Source organism: Grus americana, chromosome 31, assembly GCF_028858705.1.
Source record: "Grus americana isolate bGruAme1 chromosome 31, bGruAme1.mat, whole genome shotgun sequence".
Taxonomy (NCBI): domain Eukaryota; kingdom Metazoa; phylum Chordata; class Aves; order Gruiformes; family Gruidae; genus Grus; species Grus americana.
In genome coordinates, this window is record NC_072882.1 from 1,059,761 (window position 1) to 1,078,189 (window position 18,429).

An 18,429-nucleotide genomic window follows, 5' to 3' on the forward strand; every position below is an offset into this window, starting at 1 on the left:
ACAAGGATGGGCAGTCCGGCTGCCGGAGCTGCCTGCTTAACTCTCCACCCCTACCGGCACAGTACCCTGGGAAGTTGCTAACCGTGGGAACTGGGATATCACAGCAGGCCAAGCAAGTACAAAAACATGGCTGTTGCTGAGAGGAGATTAAAACTGTCCATCTCTGCAAAGCAATGACTTAGTGAGAGGAGCAAAACCCCAGAGCTCAGCAGGTCTAGGTGCTCGAGATTGGCTGTTCAGCCTGGCAGGATCCCCGTGGCAGTCAGCCAGGCATTCATAACATAATGGGAACGGTGCTCACCCATTCCTGCTGGGGCCTGCATGTGTTTGTGAGATTTCATAGGCACACCCTTCAAGGCTTTGGAAAAAAAAGCTCAGCACCTGGGGAGGAGAGGGAGAAAGAAAGGAGGGGAAAAAAAAAAGGAACCACTTCAGAGCTGAGGAATCCCAGCTGTGACTCACTGCAGGGCGGGCAGTGGGGGCTCTGACGCAGGAAGCAAACAGGGCTGGGAACGCCGGGGAGAGGGGCAGGGCAGGCTGGCTGCGGCCCTGCAAGGGGATCCTGCAGGGCAAGGCAGCCCCCTCTGCACAAAGGGCTCCTGCACTAGACTCACCCATCCAGCCTCCTCGTGCAAAGGGGGCTGGTGCCATCGGGGCCCAACTTCTGCTCATGGAAATGGGACTGGCTATTTTTTTTTTTTTTTTTTAGCATTAGCAAACCTGGCCTGCACATTTCCCAACTCCCTAACACCCATGTGTCCAGCTTCACCCTGCTCCATGGCACCGAGATCAACTCCAAGAGTCCTAAAATCTCCCTTGTCTCCAACATTTCCCAGGCTGGTGGTATCCCAGTGCAACAGCAAGACTTGCCCTGGCCAGCAATGTCTACCACCCAACAAATGTTGGCCTCTTTGAGCTGCCCCACCACCACACACAGAGGAATAAAGTTCACACTTAAAAAAGGGAATATAAAACATCTGGGGCTTAGTTTTCAACTCTTCCAGAGCCTTCTCGTGTAGCCAAAGTGATCTGTCAGCTCCTTTGTGCACCGTAAGTGCAGGAGGGCTGAAAGACCCCACTACCAACATAAGAATGATTTGTGTAGTTTGCAGGGATTAGAAACACAAGGAGTGAGATAACACCAACTCAGATCCATAGCTGCAGATCCACTCTAGATTTACACCTGCCTGGCCCACTGACCTCAACAAGGTGTAAATCCAGCATTCCCTTAGCACTTCACTGGGTAGAAGCCTGTGTAACTTCACTGAGGTCAGTGATGCTGCACCAGTTTATCCCCCCAGTGCCAGCTCTCCCAGTGAGTGACACTGTTAAGTCCCAGTTCCTGAAGTCGGGCAACATGGAGGAACAGCTGCTCTCCTAGTTCAAACCAAAGCTCTAGCCTACTAACAACAGAAAACACTCAAAAACTGGGACCCCAGAAGACTTACAAACTAGACAAGGTAGGGAAGAACTCCAAATGCCTTCTTCTTTTAAAGCAGTGGACCACAAGGTGCTACACAAATCCTGAGGTTCATTTAGCCTTGGATTTTCCTGGGGGAAACCTGAAACTTGCCAGCACACAACATGTTTACCCCTCTTAAGAGCCAGACCTGAGCTAGCATCAGACAAGCCCTTTGCTCCCACAAACGGATTGCTCTTCAGCCTCCACGTCAGTGCTTTCTCCAACCTAGTTTTGAGTGCACCAAGGTGGTGTGGAGCCTCTGGATGAAAGAGAAACACTCCATCCATATGTGCTCCACTAGCAGCTTTCCGGACAGCCAGCTCATACTCATGGCAACAAACACCTACGGGACATGTTCCAACCTGAGTGCTGAATTCAGTTCGCCCTGGAGGATTCGCCCACATACATATCTGGAGTGTGCTCTGCAGATTATACAACACATGTTATCTAGGGCAACAATGACAAGTGGATCCAGAGGAAGGCCCCCAACTTTGCAAGGTCCTGTGGGATCCCAGTCAGACCAAGGTAGAGGATTCAGTAGTTGGCAGGATTGAATTTCAAGACAAAATGCCAGTTTCTAACTCAGAAATATGAACTTCCATCTTGGTGGAAGCTTCTCAGTCCTTGATGAGACCTTAAGAAGAGTTAGAAGCAACTCAGGGTCACATCTTTGAACGTGTAAACCAGACCTTGACTGCAGCAACACTCCAGCCCTCTGCACTGGTTAAAAGCCCAGCTCACCACTGGAAATTGCCTCTTGGCTGCATCAGCTATTCACCACTGTGTTCTGGGAAGGGTCAGCATTTCAATCTCACTCTTCCTAAAATGGCTGATCCGTTCCAAACCTATTGCCATCCCAACCAGGAAAGACCCCCAATTCTTCACTCAAGCAAATAAAACAGCCCATAGCAGCCTGGCTATGCTTGTCCATCCAGGTCCTCCAGCTGCACAAGAGGCAACATCGGCACAGAATGACTTAAGTTGTTCCTGAGCCTCCTAAAACCCTGCTATCATCATAGCTCCAAGTCTGAGATTAACTCCAGGTTTATACCTGAAGCAGGTAAGAGGACAGAGCTGTTGGGATCAGCTCGCAATTGTACTGAGGATGCTGCTGTCCGCAAGCAGCAGAGCTGGCAAATAAAGACTAACTTCAGCCCGACTGTTCTCAACGCCGCGCCATCACCTTGCTCCTGATTGATGCTGCTAATAACAAGCATTGGCATCTGCCCCTTCTCTGCCAGCTTAAACGTGAGTGGAATAAGCAAAATTTCAGTGAGCGCTGGCTACAGCGGTATAGTGGGACTAGTCTCCCGGTGGATTTTATGGGAGCTGGACTGGGCCCCTCAGAGTTACTTTTGTGCCAATTCCTCTGCAATTTACTGAGGAGTCTGAGCTTTTTGCAAACCATCCCAGCCATGCAAGGAATGGGGTGGGGATGTTTTGACATGGAGTCTTGGATCACTTACAGATCCCACCCAGCTCCCTCCTTGCTCACCTTTTAATGCTCTCTATGCACTCTTGTTTCCCAACAACATCAAGCAGAGAGCAATTCAGATAGCGTAGTTTAAGAGAAAACAGACTGCAGGGAGCAAACACTGTGCAGACCAGTGCAAATATGCACAGTTATCAGGCCCAGGCACAATCCGTGCATGTGAATGCTGCATCTGAGGCTACACCTGCATCTGTTCGTGTGTGCAAACACATCTATGCGCACAGACGTGCGTGGAAGCACCTCTGAACCCCACTGCTCGCCTGCGTGGGTTGTGAAGCTCAACTCTAAGCAATGCCACCATTTAACTGGAAATCTAAGGAGAGACCTGGCCTGGCAGCAATAAAAGGGGAATGCTTGGGGCAGGTCCTGGCTGTTGGCTGGAGATGAAGGAGGGACAGAAAGGCCCCTTATTAGCCTGGAGTGAATTTCCTTTGGCAGCATCAAGTGCCCTTTGCACCTCCAGCTGCTAAGCAGAAGGGACAAAAATATTCCGCCTCACCAAAAAACCCTAACAGATACAGAATTTGTGCTGTCTGACCAGATGTATTTAGCATTAGATTCCCAACAGGCTAAGCTAATCCTGTGTACATCACTAACTTTACTAAAGCACATCCTCATCTTGGTGTGGTAGCTCAGCTCCAATTCACATTACCCCCCTTATTTTCTTTGCCGCAGGTGAGGTCGGAAACAAGGCTGACACCATTCCTTTATTCTTCAGTTAAATCCTACCCCATAAGAAAAAATTCAAATTATTTCTACATTTTCACAACAAACAGCTGCTTCTTGCAAACCAGAACAGAGACATCTAATGCATACGTACATGACTGCCCCTGTTCTCAGTGTTTATCATCCAAGAAGCCTCGCAGACCACATTTGTTTAGTCTGCAGTGAGATCCAAATCCAGTTTCTGATGTGGATCTACATTTCACAACTGGCCTTCATTCCTCTAACGCACTATTCCAGCCTTTCCACCTGAATCCCAAAACCTGCAAAATTCAGTGGGTCTTCAGATCCAGAGCTCCCTGCTGAGCCATGAACCTTGCACTGACACAACCCCAGGTGAAGATGTCTGAAGCAGCCCTGCAAAGCAATTATGCTCCGTGAACCATGCCAGGGAAGGACAGAAAGGCCAGGAATGACTTTGGTACTCCTAAAAGGGCAACAACATATTTAGCTAGGTATGCTGGGGTCGAAATAGTCTCCTGGCACACACATTCACATCCCCCAGACTATGCAAATATGGCTCTGAAGTTAGGAGAGTGATCGGGGCAGGCAGACGGCCCTTGGGCTGGGGAACCTCAGGAGACGCAGCCAGCTCAGGCTTCTTTTTCTTCCTCGCTGGGAAAGGAGAATTCAGAGGCTGGGCCGCCCAGCCCCAGAGGGCTTTGTCAGCATTGTTTGCAGCAGGGAGCAGGCTGTCCGCCCCACCTGGCGCTTCCCTTTGTGCATTTGCTGAGCTCTGATCTTATGGCGTCCATTGCCGTGGGGAGGGAACTGCTTGCAACCAGGGCAGACAGCTCCAATCCACTTTCACTGGGTTTTGCGCAGAAGGCAAATATTGTGGGCTTCAAAGCTTCCACATCAGCAAATTGTCTGACAAGTGCCTTCCATGACATCTTGTCAAAGAAATGCCAATGTAAGGGAACTTGGGGGGTGTTGTCTCACATGTGGAGGTGCCCAACTTCTGCATTATATTCAGGAACAGCTCACCTACCTACCACCCCTTTCCTTTCTCCCAGCCCCTCAGGCCCAGACCAACCTGCTCTTTGCCATCCTCACTGCCCCCCAGTTCCTATTCTGCCATCGTGCAACCACAGTGCAGGTGCCTCTGCCCCACAGCAGGTGCACATGCAAAGCAGTTCCTGTGAGAGGGGGAAAATGGGCTGCTCTCCCGTCTTATCACAACCAAATTTGTATTTCTGTTACGTGATATCCACAGACATATCACAGAGAGAGGAACCAGGGTGAGTCGCTCTCTGTGACCTCCCTCTAAGAGATCCCACGGCCCCTTTGTGCTTCTCTGCTCCTTAAAGAGTCAAAGTCTTTAAGACTACCCCTGGACAGTATCACACAAGGCGCTGGAGTAGGAACTGATAGACTTGGTGGGCCCGCCGGCCCTGGACCCTGAAATCAGAGCAGGGAGTTGAAGGGAACCAGGTTCTGCAACAGCCATTACTCTGCTGATGACAGCTGTGACCGTCATCAATCTACTTCTACAGGGAACATCGGGTCCTCTGGAAACCTCCAGGTACCTTCTTGGCATGTCCCTCCTCTCCTCCTTGTCTCTACATACACACCTGCACACACACAACATTATCAGGTTTACTAGTGGCTTTACAAGCATTTACACACTCAATAAAGCATTGGTTTGTCTTGCCATTTTGCCAGCTCTTCGTAAATCCTTAATACTCTTCCTTTTGAAACTGGAAGAGAACCAGGCCACCTCTACCAATACTGTAGTTTATAGCTTACAACTCCTTAAAAAGACTTCCCTCCCTTTCCCCTAAACCTCTACCCTTCTGAGTCATGCTCTGCACAATGCCTGAAGTCAGCACTTCACACAAACCAGCTGAAGCTGGTCTTCAGAGAAAACGCAGACACATACATACAGAGCAGGGAACAGCTACCAGCCAGGACCTGCAGCCTTGGCAAAGAGCAGAGCGAATTTGCTGGTGACAGCACCAGCTAGAAATGCAGATCAAGAGAGAACATGGAGAAGCAGAGCAGCTCTCCGCTCTCCACCTCCCCCGAAGGCAAAGATCAGTGTTTGGGACACTAACCAGTCACCTGGGAAACTCGCACCAGGGGAGAGAAAGGCCTAGCACAGGCCTGTTTTTTCCTTTGCATTACTCTCTTCTTCAACCTACAGCTCAGGTAAATGCCTCCTTTGGCCTTGGGAATCCCCCCCAAAATCAGCATCACACTGATGTTATTCAAGGTCAGATGAGATTCCTACTTTCAGCATCAATAGTACAGTCCTCAGAAGAGCTCATAAATACAAAGGCTGGGAGGTACCCCAGGAATATCTAATTTGATTCCCAAGTTTCACTCACTCTCCTTTTCTTCCTCCCTCCTCTCCAAAGCAGCTACAAGGCTCACCACTCTTGTGAGGTCCCTGTTCCCTTTCACTGACCCATAGCCTTTCAGACAGTATCTTTTCCACTCAAGGCTGAATACTTCATCACACATTCCCATGCTCTCAGGTTCAACACTTCTGCTCTTATGGCTTTTCCATAAAGGCAGTGCTGGCCCTGAGCACTGTACAAGACGTCACTGAAGAAGACACACCATTTTGGAAAGACCCACAGGTTCGCTGAGGCAATGCAGAAAAGGTGCTTTCACAAGTCACTGTGGCTGCCCTGATCCAAGGACAAGGTTGTCCACAGAGGCGATCTACAGTGGGCTCAGAAATAGTCCAGGGCAAACCAAAAGCAGTTTTCTTCTCAGGCATTCATCCTGAGTACAACTGTGGGTATTCAGAGGAAAACACCTGTTTAAGTAATGGTTAAGATGTGGAGTTAAAGCTCAACCTGAGTCAGTAAGGAATGCACTGCAGGTCCTGCTCTAGGGGCTGGAGGACAATAAATAATTCAGCATCTGCCCTACTTAGCCACCCCAGACACCAAGAGTCAGCGCTGGTCAGGCTGGGAATGTCCAGAGAATGCAGCGGTTACTCCAGCAAGTCAGTCCCAGGAGATCCAAGAGCCCTGGATAACCACCACCACACACATTCCTGAAAAGCCCTCACAACTTTCAAATACTGCCCTACTCACTTGCCTCCACACACTGGTAGTAACAAGGTCTAATCCCTGACGCCATGCAACGGCAGCCCTATGGAGGAGGCCTCCTGCCCTGGTACCGTCAAGGCACTGCAGCTGCAGAAGGGGATTGATGTTCTCTAGGTAGAGATTGACACCAGACACCACACAGGACAGCTCGCATCCAGCTCCCCTGGGCCCTTTCATGCTCATGCTGCGTCACCTCCTCTGACGGGACACAAAGATGCTGGCTCTATTAGAAGGGTACATTAAAACCTTCGCTCTCCTGTATGCTTTGTTCACGAGGGGAAAGGGAATTCTTCCCCAACATGCAACCAAGGATCTCTTCCCTCACACTAGCCACTTCACAGACGAGCTTTTCCCACCACCATCTCGCATGCTTGAAACAGTGATCTTCTAGGAGGTAACCGAGATTAAAGGGACATGGAGAAACAGATGAGCAGTCTCAAGGGCCAGCCAGGAGAGAAGCCGCCCTGCTTACTTCCTTTTGATCTCTGCAGAGAACACCACGGAGCTGCCCTTCTCTTTTGATGTGTCACCCTGCAGCTTGTTCTCTCGCAGGAGGGCAGGCCTGTTGCAGCACGACTGCTCCTGGATTTCAGCTGGTGGGGCAACAAAGCTGCATTTCAGCAGCTTCTATGAGTTTCACAGACTTCAGAGTCTCTGGGTTGACCCCAGGGGTGGAGGGGAACTGAGAAGGCCAAGGAGGGACACCACCCTCAGACTCAGCTCTAACTAAACCCTTGTCACTCACATAGAAGACGCATAAATTGCTAATGCAACGATAACCCAGAATTAATTATGGCATCATGAAGCACTCCACACCAGGAAACAGAGCAGAGGATTTGCAGTGCCAGGTCTAATCTTTGGCCTACCGTATACAACTTTGATGAAGGGGTTTTTATCAATTACAAAGGCCCTTATCTAAAGCCCGTTCTGCAACTGAAACATGAGTAAGATCCCTCATTACCTTCCCTGCTACACAGCAAGGTCCCCGCACTACAGTGAAGGAGTTTAGAAAGCTCTACTAATCTGAAAACTTTATCACTCGAAATAAAACCTTCTGCTCAGAGTCAAGCCGCTCTGTGAAGGATCCAAGGATGGAGCGGTTCTGTTGCAAGTCAGAATAAAAATCCAGGCAGCTGATAATAAGCATTTTATAAGCCTGATCTACAGCTGATTGAACTTTGCTTGTCTGGTCATAACAGATCAGGTCTGCATAGCATTTGGTATTCACTCAAGACCTTATCACACCAGACGGCAGCTTGTGCTTCCCAGTGAAATAATGAGTGCAAGATCAGAGGTCCAAGGAAAGGAGCAGCTCGCCCAAGTTCTACGGCCAGCTGGTGACAGGCTGAAGAAAGGAACCCATACTTCCCAACCTAGGACAAAGGTCTTTTAGACTTGAGCACTTTCAGTTCCTGTCAGAGCATTATAAGCATATCCCGACCCCAGATCATGACCCCAAGCTTTCTTCTTCAAACTCAAGACCCCTGTGGAGTCCAAACCTGGTGGGTGACCTAGCTCTAAGGTAACAAGGACACTCCCACATAATTAAATCCAAGAAACTTAAGCTTGAGCTGATATGAGAATTGGTGGCAAGGCTTCTGCCCATAATGCTCCAAGGGATTTTTGTACAAAGTCCTGTGGGAAACCAAACCTCCTGCCCATGTTAACACAAGTGAATCTAATGAGAGAACTGAGGTGCCTGCAACGAAACCCTGAAGACTAAAGGAGACCAGTTTCCCCACACACCACTTCTCTATCTGTCAACGTCTCCACTAGGTCCAGAGAGACTGGATCTAAGCCTTGGAGACTCCCAGAGACCACCCTCACCTAGGCATCAAATTTAAGTGTACATGGCAAAGCCACATTCATTTCCATAATGAACAGGGCACAAGGAAGTGAACAGTTAATCTCTGTTAATCTCTTTGATCCCCTGACTGACCAAGCACTTCTTGTTTGCACCGAGGCCTGAACAGGACCAGCCTGCAGCACGCGTCCAGAGCGAACCTCAGACTCACACCTTGGATTTGGGGTTGCTTTTCCCACCAAGCCCCCCCCAACTCTGCCAAAAGGCTTCTCTTTCCTCATACCACCAGCTCACCTAACAAATCAAAACTTTGCAAGACAACTGGCATACACTTGGTAGAGAAAAGACATCACGTGTTTGGTTTGTGGCTGCTCTTTTCTCAGGTTTCCACACCGCCAGAAACAGATGCCCATATTTCCATGGGTTGACACCTCTCACTTTTCTCCTTTAATTCACGGGCAGCAAAGTGCCAGGAAGAACAAGAATGAACTTGCCCTCAGTTGAGTAAAGGAAATCCGAAAATCTGCAGCTTCTGCTGTACAAGCTTGTAGCAACAAGTTGCTGGGTTTCCAGCTAGAGGAAGCTGCTTATGGGAGCAGACATGTTGCTGCCAACTCTCAGTTCCTAAACTTGATTCCTCCACTCTTGTGCTAGTCACACGTTGTGGGGAAAGTTGACTTAAACCATTTCTAAACCGTGTCACCATTTAGAAATGCTGATGAACAGCGTCTGCAAGGCTGTCAATAGATATATGTGTAAGAAGAGAAGCAGACAGCAGGGAGATAGGTGCTTACAACAGTCATTTGCTCTGGCAGCTGTCAACGTTAAACTGATAAAATTGTTCCTGTTGCACTCATGTTAACACACTAAACTTTTCACCACTAAGCGTATCCCTTGTACTCATCCAGCACAAGAATCAAGGAAACAGTGAACTGTCTCTTAGCATAAGCAAGAATTAAAGTTAAGAAAAATAAAAAGTAATAAAAAAGGACCTCATTGACTCCATCTAAATCTTACTTCCTACAAAAGCTGGAAGCAACTACAGAATCATCCGAAACTGGAACCTCCAAGTTCTCAGCCCCAACTTTGATGCTAGCTTACGCATGACTAGATGCTTCACCTCTTCTGCCTAGATTTTTCCATCCAAGGAAGGGGGATAATTAGCTGCAACTTGCTACACAGCAGTGGCATGAGACTTAATTAGTCAGACCACTTTGAAGGTATGGTACCTAATTAATATCTGAAGTGGCTGCAGTGATTATAATGAACAATGGCACAGCTCACAGCTGATGATACAGCTCAGCTCATCAGTATTTTTCATTCTCAAAAGTGCTGTGCAAACATACAGCCAATATTCCACATCAGAAATCTCCACAGTGGTGGATGGTTATCAAGGGCATTTTGTGGATGGAAAAACTAAGGCAAGGCCTGATGGAGCCCAGCAACAATCACAAACCACAGAGCATGGGAACTCCTCGTTTGCTGCTAGGATGGAACAGGGCAGCAGTTTGACATCACAGTGCCATGCCATATTTTGGGTCTGTTTGGAAATGCTCAGCTACATGTGCTCTGTGTTGAATTTAGCAGGCTCCTGTGAGCAATCACAGGGTTGGAGCTTTAAGGGTAGGAAAGAGCAAGGAGGATCTCTGAATTAACCCTCCAGGGCACAGGCACGCACATACAAATAACATGGCAGGACAACTGCAGGATCTACACATCAGCACAGCCTGATGCCACATGCTCCCAGCTGAGTAGCAGGAGCACAGCCCTCCCTCTACATCCACAGGGAAGTCGCATCTCCCTGGTTTTAGCAGCAGCAACCACCACCAGGTTGGCCCCATCCTTGGATCACGGAGGAAGTGAGCAAGCAGTACTCTCAGCACAGAGGCCTCTGCGTCTTCCCTTAACTCAGGTACCCTGAGCTTTATAAGGGTAACAACCAACAGGACTCACTCAAGCAAGGGGCACCTCCATTTCACCAGCAGTACGATGAACAATTAGCAACCAACTTCGCAAAGTGCTCTCAGCAATAGGGAGCAGACGTGTTGGTTTTAGACCTCATCTTTACTTTTCTTCTGTCCTGCCTTCAGGAGATCTGGGAACACATTTTAGCCACATTGCAAAATGCAGAGAGAGTATTTAAAAAGAAAAAGTCTTCTCCAGAGCCTTACAGAAGCATTGCAGTTGAGATCCAGAGGCCCTCTTCTATTGCTGCGTCATGGAGCTGGGCTCCCACCTGTCTCATCTCCCAACAGCTTCTTGGAGAGCAGAAGCAGCAAACTGAAAAGAAAAGGAAGAGATTTTTTTTTTTTTTCTCCTGTCTACTAAAGGACTGACTCCATTTTGAGCTCCTTAGTATCTCAAGAACCAGAGAGATTTGTGTTGATATTATTTTAGCTGTATTTGTGGCAACATCCAAAGGAGGAGAAACAAAACACACTGCTGTGCCAAAGCCAAACAGAGCTAGTTTTGGAGCTCAGCCATTTCTGAGACAGTGGGACATACTGATATTAGCAATTTAATAGTACAGACTTGAGAAACAGATAAGAAGTCATCATACTGTACATACACACTGGGCCGGTTTGCAGGTCTGTACATGGCCAGCATATAAAGGCTGGAAAAAAGAAGGAAAAAACCCACCAACCCACAATCTTTCAACAAGCAGCAGCCCAAAAGGATCCCCCAGGCAGATACTGATCTATCACTCGGTGCATAAGGAACATAAACGGGGTTTCTCGGAAGAGGAAGGTCATTGTAGATGGGTGCGGGGGACACATCCTGTGTGTAACTTTGGGTTGTGTACCTTCCTAGCAACTCTTCATAAAGTTTTTCAGACAAGTGTTTAAACTGAAAAATGAAAATGAAAGGCAAGAAACCCTGCTGACCCCTTTAAACTTCAGCACAGAACAGATAAGTCCAGGACTATTTTATAAATATTTCAAAGTTCAAAGAAAACAGCAACTAATATTGACACAACCCAACAGAAACATCCCAAGGGGCAAGGCTGTAGGTTGCACGATACTCCAGTGCCACCAGCAGCACAACATAAGAAACAGCAACTAGGCGGAATGAAAAGGGGAGGCTGAGCTGCCTGGTAACCTTGGGTGAGCCAACACCACTCAAGTCAGTGGAGCTAACCCATAGACTACAACAAATGTCAGATGAGGTGCTTAATTACCAAAGCAGTAAATGTTATATATTCATAAGCTGTGAGAGACATCAGGCCTGAACCCTCAGAAAAATACGTGACAAATTGGTTCTGCCCTCACTCCCACAGGGATAGTAAAGTTATCCCAGACGTAAAGTCGTCTTTAAGAAAATTAACCACCACCACCACCACGGAAGACACATTTGTCTGTGGCTGAGAAGGCAGAGGAGCTCTCAGGAGCTGCTGGTGGGAGTCCTAGATATTCTCTAAGTAGCAGAACACTGTGGAAGTTCCATTTATGTGAAAAGCCTCAAAGCCTTCCTGTGACCTTACTCAGTCCCTTTAAACTCATGTACATGCACACTGTTTTCACAATTCTAGCCATGGATCCCAGCAGCTTTTCATCCAGAAGGCTGCAGCCAGCCAGCCAGAACACTCACATACGTCACTCTTTCATCCGAACTCATTGCGGAGGAAATCAAAGTGGTTTTTTTTCCCCCCTCCCTCCACTATTACTGCATGATTAAGTAACAAGGAAGTCCCAGTAAGGACGTAAAGTAAAATGCAATCAAAGTTTCTGCCCCTGCACACAGGCTCACCTGGGCATGAGAAATGCTAGCCAAGAGCTCCTCCTGGAGGAGACATCCTCCTCTCCCCTCTTTCTCCAGTACTCCGCTCCCACAACACAACGCTTACTGCACATACCTGGGCTTCCCGCTCACTTTGCAGTAAGGAAGCAACGGAACCTAGAAATTTGTAAGAGTCATCAGTTATCTATTTTTGTGTGTCATAGTCTACTTGATTGAGGTTTTTAATCTGTTTAGACAACACTGTCGAAGCATGACTCCTACTTACAGCTAACAAACCCACTAACTATATATGAAGTAAAGCTAGTAGGGCTATTAAAACAAGAAAAATTAAGTTAAAATAAGACATTTTGCTCAAGTTTTCTTTCTTCCTAGATTTTACTGAAGAAATAAAACAACAAAAAGCCAGAACCCACTGAAAGTTGCAATACTTTAACCTTAGCCAAACATAGCTTCAAGCTTACCAAAGTCTCATTTGAGCCTGTAAGTACAACAAAATTATAAACTCAGTTACCTGGGACTGCTTAGGTGTTGAAAACAATATGAACAAAAAGAAAGATTAAAAAACCCAACACAGTATTTACAATAAAATTAAGTTATTTTTATTTCAAGGATATTATTACAAAAAGCACTCTCTGTTATACACCGAAATGAACACATGCCTGTCGTAGAAATCCCTTACTCCACAGAAAGCTCACACTACTGACAAGCTCCACAGCACACTCCAGGCCAGCCCGTGCATTGATCACAGCCTGACCAATATATCACAGAAGCACAGATTGGGTTGGAAGGGACCTTTAAAGCTCATCTAGTCCAACCCCCAGCAATGAGCAGGGACATCTTCCACTAGATCAAATTGCCGAGCCCCATCCAACCTGACCTTGAATGTTTCCAGGGATGGGGCATCTACAACTTCTCTGGGTAACCTGTCGACCAGACACCCTCAGCAATGATCCAACTCACTTCTTCACAGCTAGGAAACCAGGTTATATGTTTTCCAAGAGCATTTTATACAGAAAACATGACAAGAAGCAGAACAAATAGTACATTGTGTGGGTCAACAGAAATGTCCCCTTTCCTTGAAAAGCTCCAGGGACAAAACCAGTATGTTCTCTTTTCTTCCCAGAAGTATTCTTGGGACACATAGCAAGCACATATGTAGCAACTTTGATTTCAAGAGCACTTTCTAGGAACAGCAATCTCAGAACCCACTAAGCAGGTGAAAACTGCCACTGCATTTTGCAGGTGGAAAGAAAAAAGAAATCACACAGACATTACTTGCCTCTAACTCCCCAGGGAGGTCAAGGTCTGGTTCCAATAGGGATTTAGGAATTCCTAGATCTGCCTCTCTAAACAGCAAGCACCTCCTTGCCTATGGATTCATGAACATGAGAAGCCATTTATCAGTCACTATTCCTGTTCTGAAGACTCCTTGCCCTTGTCATTTGAGCCATTTGATTTAAAAAGCAAGAGACTTCTGTCCCAGCTGGTGTTCCCAAAGCAACACACCAGCTCCATGGTACAGTCCTTTGTCAAGATCTGGGTTATCCTCTCTGCCATATCCCCATTGATAGCAAGAGATCGGAAGTGATCAAAGTCCTTTCTGCCCAGCTTCCGCAGGCGGCGTGCAGCTGCCCTGTAGCACTTCCACGGCTGAGGTTCAATCAGCAGGTACTTGCACAGAGAAGAGAGGAAGGACAGGAACTCCATCAGGCCACTATCTCCATGATTCAGGTGGATCCACATGGTCACAGACATGCAAAAAACAATGTCAAAGGTGGAGCGGCCAAAACGGCCCAGGTAGGAACTCAGGAATGGCTCCCTGGCACTGGAGTCCATGATGTCCAGATGGGCAAATGATATGGAGGCAGGAAAGGGGCTGAACTGCTGAGCCCTCTCAATCAACACCGGATCAATGTCACAGCACAAAAGGTTCAGATCCTTTCCAGCTGCAGGCTGCTCCAGGCTGCCTTCGCTCTCCTGAAGGCCAAGCAGATGCCTGTACAGAGCCACACTTAGCTCCTGCAGAAAGGAAAACAACAGGGTTCACAGGGCCTGCGCTGCTTCGTTAACACATCATCCAGCACACTCGCAGCAGCAAGGTACAAGCACCAACTCAGGGCATGCTCTTGATGTTCAAGTTCAGAATGATAAGCTCGCCGACAATCCTCCTTTCTTAGCAAGAAGCATCATGGCAGCCCTGACTACCGGAAAGTCAACCAGAGATTGGAATTAAACCTGTATCACCCCACACTTGGGGTTTTGCTCCAAAAACTATGGGAAAGATGAGTTTTAGTAACAGGAATCTTGCTGGATATCCCTATCCAACGTGGGGGTGAAGGCTTCACTGGCTTCCCTAGGTAAGCCTCAGAGTTCACTAGTGACACTAGGAGCTATTTATAATGCCTAAATTAGAGTAATACATTTCTTCTGCTGCTGCTAAAGTAAAAAACATTCCCTGACCACTAGACTGTAGCATAAGATAGTTAAGATGAGAGCTTTCCTTCGAATTTCTTTTCACAGAGTGCGCCACTAAGTGGAAAGCGTATTAATCTTTCATTAAAGGAGACCCAATGTGGTTCCCGAATGACATTGGCTGTGAGCTCACAGCCCACACAGGCGGGCAGACAGTGTCCTCTAGTGGTTAAAGTTGCTGCAGCTCAAAAGAACTGGACTGAGAATGTTTTTACTTGACCTGTTTTACAAGTTCACCTGAAATAAGAGCTAGAATTGTCCTTCAGATAATGCCTTAGGCAGCTTTTCAAAGCTTCTGCCTGGGGAAGAGAAGCCATGGAAACAGCAGTTACTCTTGTCCCCAGCCAGAATGCAATTTCATTCTGAATGAATAATTATTTCTAAGTTAATCCATTGATAGAGTTTCCATCTGAAAAAAAACCCACCACCTTTAAACATAGTTAAATTAAACATTGCACCAGTATGCATCAGAGATGCACAGATACTTCTGAATTACAACACAGCACAGCTGCACACTGAGGAAAGGCCATGAAAAAAAGCAGAACTAGGTAAAGAAAGAGAATGAACTTTTAAACAGGGAAATTCTACAGGATTCATCAGCTCTGTCACAAGATCTTCAAGAGCACGTGACCAGGATTTCAAGTTTCAAGCTCTCATAGATAAATGATGCAATACTACATAATACACAACAGATTATGGTTTCTAGCTCCAGGCTTGTCCAACTCCCCTGCTCTTAGGGCAGTCCTACAGTATCTCTCCGGTGCTTGGGACACGCAGCAACCCAGGGCACTGCAGGCTTAGGCCTCAGCGGCAAAGAGGACAGACTCACCAACACAGCCTCTTAACCCAACTCAGCAACACAACCGGCTCTGCTCCACCCCGTCTTCACCCCAACCTTCACCCTCCTCTCACAGGAGACCTGCAGAGAAGGCTTCCCACACGCCAATGATCTCCTGACCCCCACCAGGCTCATGCTGCACCCAAGTCCTGCTTTCCCACTGTGCTTTTCCCACAGGCTCATCCCTGTCCCAGGCTGCTACCCCTGCCCCGGCTGTTCCAGGCTCTTTCATTCCTCCCCAGGTCAGTGCTCCCCACTACTCCCCAAGACTCCAGGCCACTGCCCTCACCTAATCTTCTCAGTCTGCCCCACTCCTCCCCAATATCCCATGGCAGTGCAGTCTTTCCAGTTTGCCCCACTGACCCAGGCCCTCATCCTCCCCACTGTCTTCTTAGTCTGCCCTACCACCCTAAACCAGTGCCTCACCTCCTGTCTGTTCCATATGCTGGATTGTCCCCCAGTACCCCAGACAAATGCCTCCACAGTCTGCCCCACTGTCCCCCAATACCGCAGACCAGTGCCTCCCTCTAGGCTTTCTCACAGCCTCCCAAAACACCGGACCAGCACCTCCCCATGACCTTTCTCACAGCCCCCCAATACTCCAGACGAAAGCCTCTCCCCAAGCCTTTCCAGTCTTCCCCACAGCCCAGACCACCACCCCAGCGTCTCCCTCCAGCCCAGGCACCCCCAAGCCTGCTGCTCCGCGGCCTACCCCTCCCGCTGCCCGCCGAGACGCCCTCTTACCCCCGAGTTGCACCCCACATCGAGCCCCAGCAGCGGGGGGGCCGCCGAGGGGAACAGGCTCCGCAAAAGCCCACCAGGCAGGAGGCTTACTCGCCCCTCGGGCGGGTGGAAACGAGAATAATTGGGGAAGTTGCCGTAGGGAGCAGCGCCAGGCTCCAAGGCGGGAGACCCCTCACTCATGGGCGCCGCCATTTTCCCGTCCGCCCCGCGCGCGCCAGGTGGGGGCAGAAGCGTTCCGGGGAAAAAGGTTCGGGGGGGGGGGGGGGGTGGGGGCGATCGCGCATGCGCTTACCGCGCTGGCGTTGGCGGGCTGACAGGGATGGGGACAAGGGACAACGCCACTCTCCCGCTGCGAAGAGGCCAACACGGCTCCCCTGCCGCAGGCTTTCCAGGTCCCTTTGAGTGAAAAGAATTCTTAGAGATTTTGTGTAAAAATACCCCATCTGGGCCCCGTCACACCAGGGCAGGCCAAAGAGGGACGGCTCCAACCACCCCGGTGTCACCTTTGCCCTTTGCCCCAGCGTTGCCATGGCGACGCTGCGGCCTAGCATGGGGACGCAGGCCTTTGGGGGCGATCGTGGGGTCCCCCTGCGCAGGGCGCCCCGGCAGCGGGGCCCTGGAGGAGCCACACACCCCCCCCAAGAAACAACCTATGTCCAAAGTGCCAAATAAAGCCAGAAATTTTATCTCTGCTTTCACTCAGTGCCGGTGTCAAAACCAACCTGAATCTGGGCAACCCAACCTCAGCCAGCACTTTCCCTATTTATAAAAGCTTTGACAAATATGTTATTTAAACGTATACATATAAAAATAAATAACAAACATATAAACGTTATTTAAATCCCATTTAAACATGCGATTGCCCTGGGATTGCCCAGGCACCCATAGGCAGGCAGCTAGCAGGAAAATTTACAGCAGAAAAAAATGAAAGCCTGCAGTTAAAGGAGGGAAAGAGTTGGCATGGGGAAGGTTTTAGGGTCAAGTTGACACAGGGAACCTGGATTTCATTTGATGCTCGTGTTTTTATCACAGCGTGAAGAGCAGAGGGCGCCAGGAGCTCAGGAATGCGGGTGAACGGCTCCTGCCTGAATCAGGGCCCTTCTTGCGTTTGGTCCTTGCCGTGGAAGAAGAAAGCAGGGATCGGATCAGTGGGGATCGGATTGGCAGGGATACCCTGCACCCTGGCAAGGCCTGTGGGGAGTTGGCATCAAGAGTCCATCCTTCCTCAAAATACGCCAAGCATGGGAAGGGAAGGAAAGCAGAAGTGCAAAAGTAAATAAAAATTTCCCCCTTTTCCAGTTCAGGTTTTTTTGAGGTCCTCTCTGACTCCTCCTGGTTGTATTTAGGGCCCCCAAATTTCTGTCCTGTTTGCTATAGGCATGGGAAACAGCACCATCCCTTCCTCTTTCCAGCATCCTTTGCACCCTGATGAATCTCCCCATCACCTCCCTTACCCCACATCCCTTCATTCTGCCTCTGAGTGGTTTTACTTTAAGCCATATAAATTTTTGCCCTTTCCTCACCAGCCAAGTGCTGAAATTTGATTGAATCATCAGCCTTTTATCCCGTTTGTGGTAATTACAGGAACAACTAATGATGCCTCATATAAATGCTCATGGCCACCTCATTGTTTGCATGGAAATGCTCCATTTCAGTTATTTTTCCACAAATGCTGTCCCAGAGCAGAACATTACCCAGCAAAACACAGGGCAAAGTATTTTCTTGCTGCAGAAAACACAACTGTGGGCAGGAAAGCCCACGCTGGCTGTACCACACTGTTCAGCCACACTTCTTAAGAGACAAATCTCACACCTGCCTTTTGGGCACAGCTCCTTCCAAAGAGCAAAGATCTGTTGCAACAAGATGCTGCAGTTGGGAATTTCTCTCCTCTGAGAGCTGTGACAGCCTGGACTAATCAGCCCTTCAGAGCTGATTGAGAGAGATGAGTTTGCACTTCCCCATGTGGGCATTAATTTAGGTCAGGTGAATTGCTCTCCAGAGGCATTTCTTTTTCCCCATTGACTCTAGAGAAAGCCTAGTACGTCAGGTTGCTCACCAGAGCTACAGAAAATGCCCTCTGAGGAGGTGCCT

The 18,429-nt window shown here is 48.5% G+C and overlaps 1 protein-coding gene across 2 annotated transcripts; it reads right to left on the reverse strand.

Moving 5' to 3' along the window:
• Positions 1 to 12,860: 12,860 nt before the first annotated feature.
• Positions 12,861 to 16,564, reverse strand: BCDIN3D (BCDIN3 domain containing RNA methyltransferase). Of its 2 annotated transcripts, XM_054807168.1 has the most exons (3): positions 16,339 to 16,564; positions 13,711 to 14,303; positions 12,899 to 13,648 (listed from the first exon to the last, which is right to left on the reverse strand). In XM_054807168.1, the coding sequence occupies exons 1-3, from the start codon at positions 16,528 to 16,530 to the stop codon at positions 13,483 to 13,485; spliced, it is 951 nt and encodes a 316-aa protein (XP_054663143.1). In that variant the 5' UTR covers positions 16,531 to 16,564; the 3' UTR covers positions 12,899 to 13,482. The 2 variants fall into 2 exon arrangements, with proteins under 2 accessions (XP_054663142.1, XP_054663143.1); XM_054807167.1 differs by having other exon boundaries at positions 12,861 to 14,303.
• Between the last annotated feature and the right edge of the window lie 1,865 nt (positions 16,565 to 18,429).